Below are 20,641 nucleotides of genomic sequence, written 5' to 3'. Positions count from 1 at the left end.
CTGCTCCAGCTCTCGCCACAGGGTCAGCTGGGGCTAAATCCATGTCCAAGCTCCTCACTTGCCACGATCTTTGGTGAAGTCACACTTTCCTCTGGTTTCCTGGAGGAAGCTGAGTGGACACAGAGAGAACGCCGGTAAGAGGCCACAGAGCTACTGAGATCAATGCAATTTTGTCACCATGGCAAGTGGAAGAGGCTGCGACATTTCAGTTAGTCCCCATCTGCATCTTGAGGAAAGAGAGAGCGTCCAGCCCACAGGTCCCCGCTAGGGATGGGGACCTCTGCAGTCTGACACCTTTTGCCTCTGAACTACGGTTCTCTTCTCTTGAAAGCCATTCGGTTTTAGCTCCTCTAAGGGGCCCTGCGTGACGCATTTATTTTCACTCAAGAGTGCTGTCCTCAATTTCCCTGGGAATGTGAACAAGGCCCTTCTATTTCCTGATCTGAAGGCAGGCCTCCCTGAGGTCAAGCCCGGGACTGGCTCTCTCATCTTCACGGGGACAATCGTGCTCCTGTCAGCAGCTCTTCTCCTGCGGGGTCTCTGGGCTCCCACTGCCTGGACGCATAGTCTCTTGCAGGAGATGGGAGAGCACGATAGTGGCCAAACACAGAATGGGTTCTTTTACTTGTTTCCTTACCAGCCGCTTCCAGGACAGGAGGAAGGAAAATGGGGTTCTTGGTGCCTGTGAGGGAGGCTACTGAGCCTGGACATTGAGATTGAGTGAGTGAGCACCGGTCCCAGCTGGCTCTTGGGTATTTTATTTCTTAGCTTGTGTCTACTGAGCACCTACTATGTGCAGAGCATTGAGCTATGGCTTCAGGAAAGAGCAGAGTTGGCTATTGGTTGCTGAACCAATAACATTTCCCAACCTCCTCCTTCCTTTCTGGTCAAGCATACCACACATGAGACACAGCCTTGATTACGGAGCCAGCAAGAAAAGTCTTCTAGGGAAAGATTGTCTCTCTGACAAAAAGAGAAATGGAAAGAGAGGTTGTCCTCCTTCTTTCTGATGTGATTGCATTAGGATGGGTGGCTGGCAGCCATCTTGCCACCTTGAGGGGACCGAGCAAACACTGAGGATGGCAGAGTGGAGACGCGGAAGTCAATAAGTCCTTGATGACTTCATTACACTGAATTAACCAACCCTAGACCTGGAAATACTCCCAGACTTCCTGATGTGTGAAATAATCAATGTCCTTATTGTTTCAGTTATTTTGACTGGGATATTCTGTTTCTTGCAGCCGAAAGCATTCTAACCGATAAACACAGACAACAGAATCTTTCCCTTTAGGAGATTAGCATCCAAGGGAGATGGGAAATGCACCCATGAGGCCTCTGGAAAGCACTTACCAGCCCATGCCATACCCATAATGCATAGTTGGGTCTTTTTTTATAAAGAAGATGCATTCATAAAAACAATGTGTTACACAAATTGTGATTCTCCAGTGATTTCATAACTGCTTCTGAGATACTTCACCTAATTAATAATTGGTATTTAACTCACAATAGCTCTTAATACTGTAGAGTTTCTTTCCTCTGTTTTGACAAGTGGTAAATATCTGGAAATCCCTATTATTCAGGTGAAGCATTTTATAAACAAGTTATCCTTTACCAAATGAATATTAATTCTTTAATTTATCTCCTTTAATTGCAGATATTGGAAATAAGGGTCCTAAAGAGAAGGGTCTCACCTGAATATCAGGCTGTATGATCACATCTCTTATTCCCAAACAGAAGACTGGGGTAAAACATGGAATGATGTTCATACCTTCATTACTCCAAGTGTTTATTGTATCCTAATTGATACATGTGTAATGAGATGTTAAAAGGGTGCTTGTGGCTGAAGCTCGTGGACCATACATGCATCATTCAAAGGAGTGGTGAGGGCTTCCCTGGTGGCGCAGTGGTTGAGAGTCTGCCTGCCGATGCAGGGGACACGGGTTCGTGCCCCGGTCCGGGAAGATCCCACATGCCGCAGAGCGGCTGGGCCCATGATCCGTGGCCGCTGAGCCTGTGCGTCCGGAGCCTGTGCTCTGCAACGGGAGAGGCCACAACAGTGAGAGGCCCGCGTACCGCAAAAAAAAAAAAAGAGTGGTGAGACTGTTTGCAGGATTTGCCGTGGAGCTCTCCAAAATTCAGTCACATGAGTCTCAAACCCCTCATTCTTAGTGAGGGCATCAAAGATTGGTGATGGAAAATTAGGAAGTGGATTCCAAGTGAGAACTCCTGCTGAGCCCAAGGCGGGGAGTCGTTCCCCCGGCTCTAGCTCTCTTCTCTTTAGGAGTCTAGAGGCCGGTTCCCAAACTTGCTTGTTTGCAGAGTGGTTTAATTCTACCAATGAGATGCCCTGTAGCTAGATTTGGAAGCCAGAGTAGCAGGCAGAGCCGTTCTTTCTCCTCCAGCATGGCGGCAGGTGCATGTGCTCTGGCCAACATGAGTTTTCCCAGTGGATTCTCTGTTTGCCAGCCAGTCTCCTGCCTCAGGGCTATTGAGAAGATGTGAACAACAGCAGTGGTTTCCATAATTTTCAGACTCCAGGTAGCACAACAACTTCCTGATCTTTGGGATCACTGCCATGGTGATAAATCTGAAATTCTGTGGTGGGCTAGAGAGGCACTCCTGAATCTCTCTCCTCTGGCCCTTCCAAGAATTTGACCCGCACCTGATTTCTGCAAAAGTTAGCCAACTGGGAAGTTAGAGAGGACAGTCTATCAGACTGCTCCCACTTCTGACACCAATTATAAGTTCAGGAGGTTCCAAAACCACCCTCAATTTTGATAATTGACTAGAAGTACTCACAGAAACTCACTTACATTCTTTTATTCACAAATGTGGTTTATTACAGGAAAAAGGTATAGATTAAAATCATTCAAGGGAAGAGATGCATGCAGCAGAGCCCAGGAAATTTCCAAGTGTGGACTCTTCATTTTCTTCTCCCCATGGAGTCAGGATGCATTACTCTCCTGGCATGTGTGATAACACACACAGAGTATTGCCGACAAGGGAAGTTTCACTCTTTCACCCTTTTTTCACTAAAATAACAAGTGGTTTCTATTTTCTTATCTGAAAACCATGACCAATAGAGGGCGTGGAAACTATATCCTCCTTCACCTCAAGTCAAGATGGAAGAGTTTTAAATACATCACCCAGAAAGGTCAATATGGATCTCCTTTGGTTTGGGGGACAGAGCGGTCCATGGTCTGAGTCCCCCTGAAAAATCTAGAAGGCGAGAGACAGGCTCACCAGCAGCTTTGTGAGGGGAGGCGCAAGGCAGAAGTTTCTGCCACACTGGGATTGGCCTGTTCTGACATCTGTCAGGTCAGAGGGTGCAGGGTGATGCCCATGGACCACTTTGGACCATGTGTGAGAGAGGGCTAGTGTGGGCCATCTTAGGACCTTTCCTAGAGGGTCGCCTGGAGTGCCAGACAGACACAGCTGAAAGGAGCTGGAGGGATCACTGATAGCTTAGAGACTGAGGAAAGAGTAAGGAACCACCATGAATAGAGGTACTTTGACACAGGTCAAGGGAACTGATGGCAAGAGAGCCCCAGTTTTGAGGGTGTCTCCAGATGTGCCCTCATAAATGCACATGAGACAAGACTCTTCCCTCACTTAAGAGGAAGTTGGTGCTAGATCACCCAGCAGTGCCCGTCAAGGGAGAACTTTCTGCTCTCCACTCCTTGTTTCTCTTTCCCCCACCTCAGTCCAGTTCCAGTGGGCCTAAAGCTGGACGGGAGGAGTAGAAGCCCATGGTAGGGGGGCTAGAGAGGACCGTGACCACATCCACCCAGCCAGCCTCGCTGCCTCCAAGGCGTGAGATCTGGGAGTGGAGGGAGGTGTCTCCAGCTTGGATCAAGAGCGGAGTCTTGACTATTCCTCTGGGCTGGAATTTTAATTATTAAACCAAGACTTGTGATTGTGAGGACTGGAGAACTCTTGTATTATGCAGGAGTGACCAGGAGAGCCATGGGGCCTGCCATGGGAAAGTGGGCTTCCAGGAATATGTTTGCATAAAACTGGGAGATAAAAATAGAGTTGCTCACTCCATGTAATGGTTACACAGATTCGCTCTCTCCTCTAAATGGTTACTTGACTGTGGGTGGAGGATATGTGTGTGTGTGTGTGTGTGTGTGTGTGTGTGTGTGTTTCATTTTCAAACCCCCAGAAGTTGTGCCTGGTACATTATAGCCATTCAGTAAGTGTCTGGGGGATGAGTGACAGTTTCTTTGGGTTGCGAGGTACTATATCAACCAGCTATTGCCACAGTGACTCTGCTTAACAAAATACCCGAAGCTTACTGGCCCCAAACAAGGAGTATTTATTTCTCGCTTATGGGTCTACAGGTTGGATGCGTTCAGCTGATCTCGGGTGCGTTTAGCTGGGCGTGACTGCAGACTGTGAGGTGGGTCCAGGTCTGCTTTATGTGTCTCTCCTCTTCCTTGAGACAGGGGCCACGCAGGCCGTGTTCTTCCCATAGTGACAGGCAGGTGTGCCAGAGGGCAAGCCCAGCTGTTCCCATCGACCAAAGCAAGTAACATGGACGTGCCGCAAGTCAAGGGGCAGTGAGGTGCACCCAGCTTACTGCGGAGGTCAATACGCTGGTGGGGGCGGGGGTGGTGGCAGGGAGTGCGGGCAGGGGCGGTGAGAGATTAGGGCCAGTAATTCAATCGGCTGCAGGTACCATGTACGTTTTTTTTTGTCCACACTTAATCAAAGATAAGGGATGGCCTTGAGTCATTCATTTCTTGCGCTGCAGGAGGGAGTGCTCGGGCCCCTGCCGGGAACTGACAGTCATTGAGGACAGTTGGCCTGGCCTTGGGAGCTCTGAGCTCTCGGCCTCGCCCTGCTGAGCGATCCAAAAGAGGAGCGACACGAGGCCCCCGAATTCTCTGGGCCCAGACTCTTGATTACAAAATAAGAGGGCCTTGGTCCCTTCGGCTGAAACTAGTCCTGGTCAGGTCCCACGGGCATGACTCCTGTGCCCTAAGGAAGGTCCATAATTGGTCGCCAATTGAAATACTGAATCATTTTTGGACAAGGGGCCCTACCTTTTCATTTTGCACTGGACCCCACAATTTATATAGCTGGCCCCGCCCATGGGGATGCAGGTTTCCTGAAGATTTACTGATGTAATTCCATCCTTGGAGGGACTGCAGCTCACTCTGTGCTCATTTATTCAGCAATAATGACAAAGAGTACGGCCACCAATTCATCCAGTGTCCTGAAGCACCAGGCGCTATGCTAATAAGGGTTTTACGAACATCGTTCCAAACCTCATAGCAGACTTTCAAGCTTTTCACGAAAATGAATGTCATTGTAACGTATAACTCATCCAAGATCATACGGCTGGGACTTGAGTCTAACTTCGTTTCTCTCCCATGCCTTTCGGCCAGATGATTTTGCTGTTATGTTCCACAAACTGGATGGAGATCTGGGGATGCAGAGTACAGTCCCTACCCTCAAGGGGTTAAACATCTTATTAACGATAATTGCAAACACCTACATGGAGCTTGCTGTGTGCAGGCAATGTTCTGAGCAATTTATACATATCAAGTCATTTAATCTGTACAAAAGCAATCCATGGTTTTTAGCCCCATTTTATAGAGGAGAACACTGAGGTATAGAGGAGGTGAGTACCTCACCCATGGTCACATGGCTGGAAGGTGGCAGGGCCAGTTTGAGGCTTAACCCCTTGCTATACCTCCTCTCAACGTGGTGCAGCCAGGCTCCTCTGCTTTGGTGACGAGGGGAAAAACATAGATGAACTCTTCCTACCCTGGGTCAGATTCTGTGGATACAGTTGAGAACGTTGTGGGAGTGGAAGGGAGACAGGCCCTGGGCCCTGAGACCTGGGACCCTTTACCAGAGCGCTTGCACCTGGACAAACGTCTCCTCCAGCAACAAAATACAAGGAAACTAAAAATAACTGCAGGTATGCGCAGCTGGGGCAACTGTAAGCAATAGATACAAAAAGGCCACAAACCAACTGTCACTTCCTGAGTGCCGGGAGCAAAAGCAGGGGACCGTGTATGATCCCTGCACACAGCACCACCAAGGGGGTGGGCAGACCACCTAAGCTCTGCCCCCCGCCCAACCCAGGGACCTGCATCTGTCGTAACTCCGCTTAAGGAGCCAGCTGGCACCCTCCTCAGGGAGCGGGCAAGGGCACCTGTTACTTGCTTTTGCTCCCAGTACCGCCTTACCTGGATTTCTCAACTGGACTCTTACCGATTTCTAGTGATTGAAGAGTCCAAGGACCTGGGTCGGTAACAGAAGGGAGATGGGAGGCAGGTGAGCACAGAGGCTGGGACCCTGGTGTGAGATGATGGGGGCTGTAAGGGGATGGCCGTGGGACATAGGTGTTACCGGTTCACCAGATGCAAGGAAGCGGGCCTTGCACACGCAGCGGGAGGGAAGCTACCCTGTGACTGGGATTCAGAGCTGTCTGTTCCACGCACACCGACTGCTTGTTCTGTGTTTGCATCCGGGGGGATTTCTTTTCTCACCTCTCTTCTCAGCATATGGTCCGATTAGCCTGCTCCCTTTTGAAGGGAAATGTGTCCATCCACCCATCCCGGGTCTGTTGATGCCATTTTTGCCTCCCCAGTAAAGCTAGACGTGAGGAAAGGCTTAGCCAGGCAGAGCCGTCTCCAGACCTGCCCGCCGCTGTGGCACTCCATGGGGGGACTGGCATGTGTCACTGCAACCCTATTCATTCCCACAGAGCACCCACCTCACGCCAGGGACCGTGCTCACGGAACGAGGTTCATTTGAATAGCAGCTAACAGAGGCGTGACTGGGACTATGGCTTATGAAACCATCCTCGCACGTTCCAGATGTGGTTTGGGGGTAGTTCCACTGCCTCTGGTCACCCTGAAGTAACTGAGGAGTGATGGGTGAATCTTTACTATTGTTTCGGCGATTACGGTCTACTGCGAGTGTGAAACAAAACTTTGAGGAGAGCCCGCAGGGTGAGTGAGAGCAGGTGAGGGAGGAAAGGGAAGCAGAGGCCAGGTGACAGAAAGGAGGAGCAGGGGAGAGAAGAGGGGAGGGTGGGAGAGACGGGAGTGCAAGGACCATGCTGTGGCTCCCTGCAGAGTTTGGGGGCTGGACCGTGATGCCCAGAGGACGGGTGGGGTTCTCTTCAACGGGGCTTTTTGAGAAAGATTACACCCTGCGGTAAATATCTAGAGCAGTTCTGTGTTGCTGTGCAGCCCCAAGACCCAGAGAGGCTGTTGTCGTTTCCATCAGGGCTGGGAGCTGGCCCTCCTGGATGGGCAGAAGCCCTCTCTTCCCCCAAATCTCTGACCACTCCTTGTCCTGGGTACCATCTCCAGGCACCTTCATCTTGAGAAAGGGTGCCCAATGTCACATGGGCTCTTCCCTGCCACCTGTGCAGGTCCCCAGTTCCCCTGATGGATGAGGGCTGTGTCTCTCCTTCCAGGTGGGCTGCCTCTCAGCCCGGAGCGTGGAGTGGGGCAGCCTCAGAGCGGAAGGGCAGAGAGACGCAATTGAAGTCATTTTCCCTCTGCTTCTGTATCTCTTTTTTTTCCTTTGGGTAAAGATTGAGGCAAAGTCAATTAAATGGAAAAGTCAATAGGCTTGGGTTGAGAAATTAAACAGAAAATCAGACTGTGTAAGCATTACAGTTCTTACAGGAATATTAATTCAACTTAATGGTGGAGTTTGGGCTGTGTCATGGGTCTAGTAATTTGGAGGCCTGCAAGAGGACTGTATATTCATAATGCAATTTTCATCGTTTCGTGTCGAAGGCATTCCTAATACAGTTTTATGAGCCTTCTTGCCCAGGTCACTATCGTAAATGAGAAGTTATTCCCAGAGGATCTTATTTGGGACAACAAATGGATAAAAGTATTGAATTTATTAACATCTAAATTAAAAAGTCTGAAAAATGGAGTTTTAATTAATCAGCTTGCAAACAGCTATCCCCAAGGATAAGATAACAGAGCTAGTGATTGGAGACATATTATTTTTCAAAACAATAATGATATTTCCACAGCAGCTCCTATCTTAGGAGTTCAAAGCCATCCCGTAATCGTTAATTATTTAAAGACTTTCTAAAATGGAAGCAGATAATTGATGCTTTTTCGGGCTTTCTAATGTGGAAATGGGGCTAAGAGGGGAGGGTGAGTGCCTTTGTCTAGTTGTGGTGCTGGCTGTCAGAAAATCAGGAAGGTCAGGAGGTGGGTGCAGTTCTCTGAGTTTGCTCTGCCTCTGGCCTCACGCCCTCTGGCTTTCTGGTTCCTGCTGTGCGCTTTGGGCCCAATCTCCTTCCCATCCAGCCACCCACCCCGTCCACCATCCTGTTCAACAGCCCCCAAGCGTGGCCCTGTCTTCACACCTGGGCCATCTTAGGTGTTCATCAGCCTCCCAGGACCTGTCCCTGGACCCCAGCTTCCCCAGGGGCCGCAGTACCAGGTGAGACACATGCTCTGCTCAGAGGCTCCCTTCCACCGCGGGCTGCTGGGAAGCTCAGCCTCCAGCCATCTCTGTAGGGGCGCTGGTCTTTAGAGAGGCTTTCCCTTCTGCTCCCGTCTGGTTCATGGACTCTGCACTCTGACATCTGGTCTTCTGGGCTGCCTTCCTGGGGCCTAGTCCTTCTCCGAAGGGCACGGAGGTGGTCCATCCCCTTTCCTGAGCTTTACTTGGAGCTAGAGGTAACTCACTTACCATCAGGCAGACAGGAGTGTAAGATGTCAGAGGCCTCACTGACCTGTCTGCTTTGGAGCCAACTGGCAAAATCTTCACGCTGGGTCCTAAGTCACTGACACAAGCCACGGGAGGCCAGCGAGTGCTGGGAAATCAACGTCGCACTTTCCCCAGGAGAATGATGGGGGGAAGCTGTGTCCCATAGAGATATAGGTCACAGAATGTCTTCATATTTGATACCTCATCTCACTGGCACCCAACCCCTGTAAGGTAGGGAGAGGCAGACAAGACTAGTTCTATTTTATAGACAGGGAAGGAAGCTAGTAATTTTTGAGTAAGATTGTTTTGGACAATTGGGCAATTTATATATGTTATCCTATTATGTTAGGTAAGGTGGTTTATTTTTCTTTTATATTATTTATTTATTTAAAGAAAAGTGATGGGACTTCCCTGGTGGTCCAGTGGTTAAGACTCCAAGCTTCCTATGCAAGGGCCGTGGGTTCGATTCCTGGTCGGGAAACTAAGATCCCACCTGCTTTCTTAGTGCCCATTCGTCTCCTTCATTCGTTCAGTTGCTGTGTGAACTTGCTGCATCACTTAGCTCTTTCTTGGTTTCCTTATCTTCCAAGTGGCTCCCTCATAGTGTTGGTATGGGGTTAAATGGGATAATGTGTTTGTACCATTTAGACAATGCCTGACGCATATTCAGTGCTCAGTGAGAGTCAGCAATCATTGACATTATTATTATCATCGGTATTATTCACAACTTCCCTGAACCTCTATTTTCTCAGCCGTCAGATGTGCATGAACATACTCAGGGATGTCGAGGGAGTCAGAGAGAATATGAATAAGGTACTTAGAACAGCATTTGGCCAAAATTGAGGACGGCCGACCCTCTGTATCTGCAGGTTCTCCACTGGCAGGTTCAACCAACGGCGGATCGAAAATCCTGGAGAGAAAAAAAATTCCAGAAAGTTCAAAAAGCAAAACTTGAATTTGCTGCTTGGATCATCTATTTATGTAGCATTTATGTTGTATTAGGTATTATAAGTAATCTAGAGATGATTTAAAGTATGCGGGAGGATGTGTAGGTTTTATGCGGGTACCACACCATTTTATATAAGGGACCTGAGCATCTGTGGATTTTGGTATCTGTGGGGTTCCTGGAGCCAGTCCCCCGCAGGTACCGAGGAGTGACAAATAGGAGACACAGGACCTGGTGAGCTGCCTGTAGTGGGTGATGGAAGGGAAAGGAAAGGGAGTTCGGGTCCTCATTCATTCATTCGTTCACTCACTCATTCGTTCACAAGCTGATTGTTGAGGACCAATATGCTTCAATCTCTCTAGAGTCCCTTGGGCCAGCCAGTGTCTCTCTAGAAGTTCCAGGCATGAGAAACAAAGCTGGAACCTGAATTTGCCAATGGAAAGGACTAGGCAGGCAGAAAATCCAGTTCAGGGGCTGACATTTCCATCCACCCCCTCAGGGAACTGGATACCCCACGCCCCTTGATTTACTTACTTTCCACCAGAAAAGGAGCCGTGGTAGACTTTTCACATAAAAAAGAGAGCGATGTAATGACCCATTATATTCCCCCCCCACCGAAGTATCAACCCATAGATCAAGTCAGGATCATGCGGGGCAGGGTGATGGGAAAGGGGGGCGGTCTGGGGGCAAATGTGATGCTGAGAGGACAGAGGCCTAACGGGCTCCCACCCCGACCTTCCCTCTGGCTTCCCCACAGGTCCCTCTCCTCTTTGCCTCCCTAAATACTGCCCTTTCCCCCCAGTTCACCTCCTCCCTCTCCTGTGTTGACTTCTTGGACTTACCTCGCCCACACTTGATCTTTCCTTTCTTTGGAATGTTATTTCAGTTGGACTTAGAGCCACATCCTCTAATGGATGGCTCCAATGGTTCAATGCCTACCGATCTTATTTCCCCAATTAGGTTATAAGCTCCACGTGGGCAGGACTGTGTCCTAAACCCCTTGCTACACTCACAGCATTGGCCCAAGGAGAAATCACCGTGGTCTCTGGAATCTCATCTTTATTCCACTGCCCTCATCAGGCACCTGGTTATCCAGTCCCACAAGCCCAAACGAGCCAGGACACTGGCACCTCTCTGTTCCAGATCATTCTTGTTCTTCCTGTAGTTGACCTAGAAAAATCCTACCCATCCTTGAAGGCTGAGCACAAATGTCACATGGTCATTTCAGAGAGTATGCTCCAGGCAGAGCTAATTCCTTCCTTCACGTTGTTTCCATAGCACATCTTCTGTTCTTAAAATGACCCACTTCCTGGCTTGTTGGAGGAGTTAGATGCAGGTGGCTACGAAGCCTCATATGCCAGGCCCAGTGGGTATTCTCATGGAGCCCCAGCACCTCCCTGCTTTGGTACAGAACACTGTGTACGTTCTTTAATAGCTCTTGTTTCTTGTTCACTATTTCTGTCAAGCCTTCACCTTACAGAGATGCTCTGAAATGAGGTATACAAATGAGATAATAGGTAAAAGTGCCTTAAGCACCAGAAGATGGATATATTATTACAGCTGGAAAGCTCTCTACTGGGGAAATCAAACTTGATGAGGGTGAATAGGGAAGGGAGGGAGGGATAGAAATAGAGAGAAAGACAGAGACGGAGAGATACAGGGAGAAGGAGGCACAGAGAGAGAGAGACAGAGAGACAGAGAGAGGACACACAGACTAGCGTGTCTACTGGACTGGGAGACCGGGAGGGATGTCTTCAAGGCAATGGGGTGTTATGTTTACTGAAAAACAAAACACCCCAAAACCATTTGAATTTGGTTTCTGCTAGGTGTTCACAGAAAGTCCATCCCTGTCTCAGGGGACAGTATATTTTAGCGAGTTAAGAGCTTTGAATTCAGCTAGACCTGAGCAGGGCCCTGCCCCCGACTTCCTAGCGGTGAGGATGTGGTCAGGGGACGCCCTGCGTGTGGGTTTCCTCGCAGTCAGCAACAAGGGTGCACAGCCCCAGCCTCCAGGGTGGTGTGAGGACGAGGGAGCGTGTGCAGTGCTCACAGATGTGCAGTAAATGCACGACAACTGCCTCACCCCTTATTTCCCCACCCCCACTCCCCTTCCCCCCACTGTCCCTAGGGTTGGACTTGTAGCCAGAGGAGTCAGGCTGAAGTCAGCAGTTTCAGAAGGAGAGATCACATCCTTCCCCCGTGGTCCTGAAAGTCACACACCAGGACCTCCCGGGAAGGGAAGATACACAACAGGTGCCATGAGGAAGGTTCCAGGGCGTCAGGGTGTAACCCTTCTCTCTTCCCTGCCTAACTTCAGAACCAGCCGAGAGATGGTCGAGAGAGACAGACAGACAGACAGAGCAGGGCCTAGGACGTGACGCAGGGCAGGAGGCTCCTCGTCTCTAGAAGCGTCCATTGCTATCCTTTGGATGTCCGGGTCAGAGCATCACTTGAAATCCCCATGGGGACACAATTATAGATATAAGTAGTTGAGGCCTCTGTCGCAGGAGGGCTCGGAGGATACATCCTGTTCTCAAGCTGTGTGGGTGGGTGTTTTCCTGTAGGCAGTGACCCTGGTCTCCCTGGAAACCACAAGCCGCAGAAACAAAGGCACACTGCTGGGCGTCGTTCACGGCCACCCTCAGTCCCTGTCTCATGGCGGAGGGGGTGTGAGGGTGGAGGGCACCGAGGACACGTTCTGCTTCTTCGTTGTGGGAATTTGTCCCCCATGCCCACCTGGCCCCCAGAGAGCTTTCATTTTCTTGCCAAGTCGGTCTTAGTAATAATGTGGTGAATTCTTAAGGGGGCAACCATGTGGACCATCAAGGCCTCAGTCTGTCTTTCTCTTAGCTTGTAGTCTGTCAGCAGGACCCCAGACAAACGAGGAGCGGGGTGGAGAGAACGTGAGAGGTCTGCGTAGATTATTCTCTGACCTGGGAGCCTACTCCCTGGCCCCCAATTCCCTTCAAATACTCTCCCCAACTCCTTCAACACACCCCTGCCCTGAATGGGTCCCTCACCCGAATCCCCACCACACAGGGCTGTACCTGCCCATTCACCTGTCAGGCTTCCTGCTGGGATCCAGGGCAGGACAGAGGCTCTCACTCATCTTTGCATCCCCAGTGCCCTGGTGCAGCCCCAGAAATGCTTGTTCGTTGATTGACTATCAGAGCCCGCCTGGCCCGGACCTACCCACGGGCGCCACGCTCAGTGGTCCTTGCAGAGAACCAGGAAGCCAAGCCCCCAGAGCCTCTCCTTTTCACTCCGCATCTGCCTTGTTTCATCTGAAACGTGGGAGGGGTGGAAGGGTTTCCCGATGCTCTCCGGGAGCGCAGGGCTTGTGTTCCCCTCCCCACTTGTTGCTCTGTCCCGGCCCCCTACCCTGCGCTGCACACACCCTGGGAAAGCAGGCCTGGCCCAGCACGTGGTTCAGGTGCTGCCTCTGAAGGCCTTTGGGAGCTTGGGGCCAGGTCCCTTCAACCTTTTCAGCACAGTGAGCATCAAAGCTACTTTTGTCATTGGCTGATTGTAGTGGGGTTTTTTTTTTTTTTTTTTTAAAATTGTGGAAAAACGTACATAACCCAAAATTTATTATCTTAACCAATTTTTTTTTTTTTTGGAGTACGCGGGCCTCTCACTGTTGTGGCCTCTCCCGTTGCGGAGCACAGGCTCCGGACGCGCAGGCTCAGCGGCCGTGGCTCACGGGCCCAGCCGCTCCGCGGCATGTGGGATCCTCCCGGACCGGGGCACAAACCCGTGTCCCCTGCATCGGCAGGCGGACTCTCAACCACTGCGCCACGAGGGAAGCCCTATCTTAACCATTTTTAAGGGTACAGTTCAGTGGCATTAAATGCATTCACATTGTTGTACAACTATCACCACCATCCATCCGCAGAACTCTTTCACGTCCCAAACTGCAACCCTGTACCCATTAAACGACGCCTCACTCTCCCCTCACCCAGCCCCATGCAGCTACAATTCTATTTTCTGTGTCTGTGAACTTGGCAGTTGATCGTTTTCATGGGACAAAAGCACCGACCGCCTGGCACCACCTGGAGACTTCTGATACCCAGTCGTGCTCTGCTTAAGACGTAGGCTTGAATTTGACACTTCTTCTCTTGTGGGTCACAGACCCCAAAGTCCATTTGACTCTAAACCTGTGCTCAAAACTCTAAGCAATGCATTTGGAATGGGGGCATTTCAGGAACCTTGGCTGGGGAGGGCAGGGGCTTTGGGACAAGCTGTGAGTTTAGAAAGTTGAGATTTTTGGCGTCTCTCAAATCATACTTGGTTGCCTGTTCATAAGATCAGCTTTGTCCCCGGTCATCCAGGTTTCCAGATTTGCTATTCCTTCTTGCTGACAGCTTATTTATTACAAAGGAATGTTCCTGGTTACTTGGAACAATCAGAGCTCTATATTCACAAGAGAGCTGCCTTGGGTAGTATTTCACCGACCCCTCGCACTGGGGGCTGTGAACTGTGTACAAACTCAGCTTCTCTGCTTGAATTCCCTCCTCTGGGCCTGGTGGGGTGAGCTCAGCGCAGGGCAGGCGGTGCATCTTAGTGGCGTCATAGCCTGAGGCCGTGGCTCCGTGGCTGTGGGCTGGACTGGCCCTACCAGCATTGGCTCTGGCAGGAATAGTAATCACGCTCGCTCCCTTCTCGTAAGATCCTGCCATATACCAGGCACTGTTTGACCCGCATAATCTCATTTAATCCTCGCAACTGTTTTAGAGAGGGTTGGCCAGAAGCAGATTTGTGATGAGGATTCTTAGGCAGGTGATTTAATGAGTGGGCGCTATCGTAGACGTGAGGGAAGCGAGGATGGGGCAAGGGAAGAGGGGAAGCCAGGGGACGGTCTTGATGGCGTGTAACCGCAGCCTGATACCACAGAAGCTCTGACATCGCAGAGTTGCCGCTTTGAGGCAAGGGCTTTGTTCTCCTCAATCTCTTGTTCAAATTGACTCTCCCCGAGCTCGGGTTGGGAGTAGGGGTATAACCTCGAAGGAATCTCTGGGTGAGGAGGTGGCTGAAGGGGGACAGAGAAGGGTACAGCTGGGAGCCGTTAGCAGCCCAGCTTCGGAAGGAGGGACAGGGTGAGTCTCCAACAGCATCCTCTAGAACAACCTTCTGAGGTGTGTACTAAGATGAATCCCCATGTTACAGAGGAAAACTGAGGCCCAGAGAGGGCAAGCGACTGGCCCAAGCACATCCTTGCAGTAAATGGTAGAGGCAGGACCTGGACCAGGTATTCCCACCCCAGAGTCACCCACCCACTGGCTCTTATGCAGACTCCGATTCCTTCCAGGAGCTGTGGCCGATCCCACGAGCACTTATGTCTGCGCCTGGCTCTGGCTTTCCCATGAATGGTGCATGAATGGTAGATAAGCCCCAGATCTCGGGGACTCAGCACAAAAGGAGTTTCTGTTTTGCTCACATGAAGTGCAGCTGGCAGTGGCGGCAGGGGGAGTAGAGTCCCATTCAGGGCCTGGGCTGAGGGTAACACTGCCATCCTGCAAGGACAGCTCCCAGGAAGCCCCAAGGAAGTGGAGAATCCTGCAGGAGGCTGGTAGGGGCCAGGCCTGGAAGCCGTGAACCCCACTTCGACCACATTCACATTGTTGTACAACTATCACCACCACATTCAGTGGCTGGTCAGAACCCAACCACAGGCCCCTCCAAGAAGCTCGGGAGACTGGGAAAGGTAGACCCCGCCTACACAGATGCTTCCCAGCCTCGACTCCTCAGAGTGGAGTAGTATTTATGACCCACCAATAGGGGTCACAGCCTCTGACACGGCCACCTGTGCCACTTCCTTGGTCCTAGGGGTCAGCTCAGGCCCCTAGGACCAAGGGGCCTGAGCCTTGTTTTTGTTTTTTTTTCTTTTGTGTGAAGAAAAGAACCATCCAGAATTTATTCTCCAGCAGACAGATAGCATCAGCAGGTAAAAACTACAAGCGTTTCTCCGTAGATCATACATTCACAAGGCATTATTAGCTTAACAAGTGAGAAAGCCTCTGGTGTATTTTCTGTAACAATATCCACTTCACAGTGTAAACAGGTACTATTATTGTGTTCACTTACAATTCCAGAAGGAAAGGCACAACTTGGCAAAACAGAAAAACAATTTGGGGGGGGGTCCTAAAGTCAGGTGCAATTACTGAGAGACAGACTTGAGAACAGTCGCAATCCACTTTTCCACATAGAGGGGCAAAGACTTCACCCAGAAATGTGGGTCTTTCTTTCTCCTTCCTTGTTAAATCCTCAAGACTAACGCCTCATCATCTGCTTAATATCACATATACAAAAGGGGGATTAAGAAAAAAAGAATCACAACAATGTCTTGAACTTCCAGCGGCTCCCACCAATATGTTAACTCTTAGGTTTGCGACAGGGCCCAGGAACACTTCAGCTTCAGCCGTCATCAAATAAGCAAACAGAGACTATAGCTACAAAAATAACACACGAATGAGTTGGATAAATTAAAGCTTTCACGTCCAGGACTCGCCTGTTCCAACTTGGTAGCCTTCATGCAATACTCAGAAAAAAAAAAATCTTCATAATTACTTGGCATAAGTCACAATCAAGGAACTTCTGGTACAAATTAGTAAAAGAAGTTATTAGTATATAATAAGAAAACATGCCCTTCCAGTGAGTTTGTTTCTTCAAGAACGGACACCCAGCTCTTCAGAGTAGGCACCGGTGAACTAAATTAAGTCACCTGAGATTCCCTGCTCAGGTGCTCACCTCTTCTGGTTTTAGGAAGAAGAAGGGCATCTGGAAAGCATAGGGAGGACCTTGGCACTCTTGGGACTTCAACTGAACTGTATTTAAATAAGCAGCAACACACACACTGACTCTCTAAGGACTAAAATCTGTCCACTTGAGGGCATTCTACTTCAGGTTCCAAGGTTGAAAAGAAAGTTGGAATTCTACAACCTTGGTTAAAAAAAAAAAAAAGTGCATTCAAAAAAGAAAAGAAAAATGGGTGTAGGGTTGGGAGAATACAAAACAGGTCCCTAAACAGACGACAGACCTTGTCCATATACCCACATACAGTCACCGCAGAAGTAAGTATACACTACCCACCCATCCCTGCCCCCAACCCCCAAGCAGGCAAAACAGTTGTATTCTATCCCTTGTCTCTGTCCCCTCCTCCAGGAGGCTGGATGTCCTTTAACTAGCAGATGCCTGGGACGTATCTTCAGGACTGTTTCTCAGGTGGCACCTGGTTCTGCCTTTGTGTACCATTTCACCCCTGGAGGTGGGTGGGTGTGGGTGGAGGCAGGCATGAGGATGACGCAGCTGGGAGCTAGGGAGCCTGGCTGGAATCAGCATGGGCACTTTTTCAAAGAAGCCAAGTTTAGAGCTAGACAGAGTGAAGATAACAGACTTGGAGAAGGAATTCTAAAATCCTATCCTAAACAGAGTCTGCATCTCAGGAATCCAACGGAAGTCCTTGGACCTATTCACTCCCTCAAAAACTGTATCCTAAGCTAGAGCCAGGTAATATGGAGATTAGACCTCAGTCCTGTGTCCCATGGAACTCAGAGTCCAGTGGGAGGGACAGAGGATCGGCACACAGGAACATCCCAGGAGAAGCAGCTTCATGATGAGAGGAGGCACCTGGGGCTTTGGGAGCCCCTGATTGAGACTGGGGGACTCTGGGAAGGCTTCCCAGAAGAGGGGAGGCTGAGTTTAATCTTGAGGGGTGACTAGGAGTCATCCGCAGGGTTTTGAGGGGTGGTGGGCTGGAGCTGGGTGCCATGCCCAGCCCTGGGAGCAGCATGCCTGCTCAGAAAGAATCAGGTGACCCATGAGGGCCCTGAAGGTGCCAGGGGCTTGGGATTGACCCTGAAGGCCATGGGGGATCACTAAAAGGTGACTTGGAGGAGAATCGTAACCAGGTGTGTGTGTTCTGCATGCCAGGTGGAGAATGGGGAGGAGGGCATTGCATTCATCCAAGTGAGAAATAAAGACCTGAATGGAGGCAGTGGCTATAGGGACAGAGTGTCAGGGTTGGGCTGCAGAGATATTTAAGGTAGAATGGTGGGTTGGAGGTGACTGGAGGGGAGGAATCAGGATGGCATCCAGTTTCCTGGGGTTAGGAGCTGGAGAATGGGACCATTCACTGAGAGGTGCTGAGGCCATAGACCTTGGTGTTCCAACAGGATCTTAGAAGCCAAGTGTATGTATTACTTGCTTGGGATGCTGTAGCAAAATGCCATGGACTGGATGGCTTAAACAGCAGACATTTATTTCTCACAGTCTGGAGGCTGGAAGTCCAAAATCAAGGTGCCAGCATGGTCAGCTTCTGGTGAGAGCTCTCTCCTTGGGTTGCAGATGGCCGCCATCCTGCTGTGTGCTCATATGACCTCTTCCCTGTGTGTGTGAGCATGAACATGGGGGGAGAGAGCGAAAACAAGCTCTCTGGTACCTTCTCTTATAAGGGCACGAATCCCATCATGAGGACCCCATCCTCATGAGCTCATCTAAATGTAATACCTTCCAAAGACCCATGTCCAAATACCTAACATTGGAGGGTAGGCTTTCCTCGTATGACTTTGAGGGAAGGGGACACAGACATTCAGTCCCTAACGCGAAGTGACCTTAGGCAAGCCATTAAGCTTCCAATGCTTCAGTTACTCATCTGCCAGGTGCCTTCCTCCAGGGTAATGTGAGGATCAAATAAAAAATGCGTGTGAAAGTGTTTTGAAAATCACAAGGAGTTTTGCAAATTTAAGGCGTTAATTCAAGGAGAAGGGGCCACAGGAGAGACCATGCAGTGACCTGCCAAGAAGTCGCTGGAGATGCCTGGCTGGGGGTGCTATCTGGCTATTCTGGAGCCAATCCTGGTCTCAGAGCTCCCCAAAGAAACTTCTATCCTGCTGGGGCCTGAACTCGGAGGCCCCATTGGGGTGTGGATCATTTGAACCACTGCACTGTGGGCACATCTCATTGAATGCTTCTGGGTGGAAGGTGAGATGACCATTTTTTCTTTTTCTTTCTTTCTTTCTTTTTTTTTTTTTAATAAATTGAAAACTGTTTCCTCCCCTTTTCTTTTTTCTTTTTCTTTTTTCTCTTTTGGCCATGCCACATAGCATGCGAGATCTTAGTTCCCCGACCAGTGATCAAACCCGTGCCCCCTGCAGTGGAAGCATGGAGTCTTTTTTTAAAAATTAATTAATTTGGCTGCATTGGGTCTTTGTTGCTGCGTGCGGGCTTTCTCTAGTTGCAGTTCGCGGGGGCTACCCTTGGTTGCGGTACGTGGGCTTCTCATTGCGGTGGCTTCTCTTATTGTGGAGCACGGGCTCTAGGTGCAGGGACTTCAGTAGTTGTGGCACACGGGCCCAGTAGTTGTGGCTTGCGGGCTCAATAGTTGTGGCACATGGGCTTAGCTGCTCCACAGCATGTGGGATCTTCCTGGACCAGGGATCGAACCCATGTCCCCTGCATTCGTAGGTGGATTCTTAACCACTGCACCACCAGGGAAGTCCAGAAGCATGGAGTCTTAAGTACTGGACCTCCAGGGAATGACTTTTTTCTCATAACCTCCATGGCCTTCATGGGCCCCAGAGACTAGTCAGTGACTGGGCTCTAAAGGCAGCCATATTATGGCCTTGGCAATGAGCGGCAGCCCTCGGACTGCCAGGAGAACCTCCCAGGGCTCACGGACCCTCTCACCTCAGCATTGCCTTAGGTATTTTCCTCCCTTGCCTTTGGGAAGCAGCTGTTTGCAGAGGCCCTTGGAGCTTTCTCCTTTGCTCTGCAAAAAATGTTAAGCAAACATTTAAGGAATAAGGGCTTTATAATGATGAAAGTAAACACTGAGGAATACCAGCTATTATGGAATGTAAGTGTTTAAAAAAAAGAGGAAAGGAAAAATAAATGACAAAGTGCTGCTTGTCTCAAGCAGCCCTCCTACTGACTTGCAGCTGTGTGAGGCAGGGTGGGGGGCCAGCCTCTCCCATGCTTCACGTTTCAGGCTGCAGCTCCCGCAGACGGCTCCTAAGAGGCTCAGTGCCCAAGTGTGTTCAGGTAAAACGGGCATTTCCTCCTCCTGGAGAAAGGAGGAGAGCAGCACAGATGGGGTGCCCAGGCCAGAGGACCAGCTCAGCTGTGCTCTGAACTGTGGGGCACCCCCCCGCGCCGAGAAAAAGATGGACAGGAGGAGGCCAAGGAAAGGGAGGCTGGGCAGCCCTGGGGATGGCAGCAGAGACTTTACCACCAAATGGAAAGCCCAGGCAGGTGCCAAGGGCTGTCCCAGGTCTGGGGGCTCCCATTCCTCCCCACATCCCCAAGCCACTCCCATGCCACTCACCCCACGCCTGCTAAGCCTAAAGGAAGGCCCTTTTCTGAGTTCCCAACTGGGGGATCATTCACTTTTCTCTGAGAAGCAATGCCTCAGCCTCTCTCTGGGGGCATAACATAGTGGTTGGACAGCAAGGGTCAAACCCTAGTCCTGACACTTGTTGGCTATTGGCTTCAGTTACCTTCCCTGAGCCTTGGCTTCCCAATCGGTAAAATGGGCGAATGAAGAGCCTACCTCAGGGCTTCCCTGGTGGCACAGTGGTTGAGAGTCCGCCTGCCGATGCAGGGGACACGGGTTCGTGCCCCGGTCCGGGAAGATCCCACATGCCGCGGAGCGGCTGGGCCCGTGAGCCATGGCTGCTGAGCCTGCGTGTCCGGAGCCTGTGCTCCACAACGGGAGAGGCCACAACAGTGAGAGGCCCGCGTACCACAAAAAAAAAAAAAAAAAAAAGAACCTACCTCATTGGGGACTTCCCTGGTGGTGCAGAGGTTAAGGATCCGCCTGCCAATGCAGGGGACACAGGTTTGAGCCCTGGTCTGGGAAGATCTCATATGCCGCGGAGCAGCTAAGCCCGTGCGTCACAACTACTGAGCCTGCGAGCCGTGACTAGTGAGCCCACTCGCCTAGAGCCCGTGCTCTGCAACAAGAGAAGACACCGCAATGAGAAGCCCGCG

General features: G+C 50.4%; 1 protein-coding gene across 1 annotated transcript in view; it reads left to right on the top strand.

Annotated features, from left to right (window-relative positions):
* The window catches only part of CAPN8 (calpain 8), a gene marked incomplete at both ends in the record, with an annotated part of 85,977 nt that extends 80,289 nt beyond the window's left edge, over positions 1-5,688 (top strand). The window contains 1 exon segment of the mRNA XM_082649375.1: positions 5,605-5,688. Coding sequence (XP_082505501.1) covers positions 5,605-5,688 — 84 coding nt within the window.
* Positions 5,689-20,641: the final 14,953 nt, after the last annotated feature.

Source organism: Grampus griseus (assembly GCF_964374135.1).
Source record: "Grampus griseus genome assembly, chromosome: 1".
Classification (NCBI taxonomy): Eukaryota; Metazoa; Chordata; class Mammalia; order Artiodactyla; family Delphinidae; genus Grampus; species Grampus griseus.
This window is presented reverse-complemented; position numbering and strand designations above follow the sequence as displayed.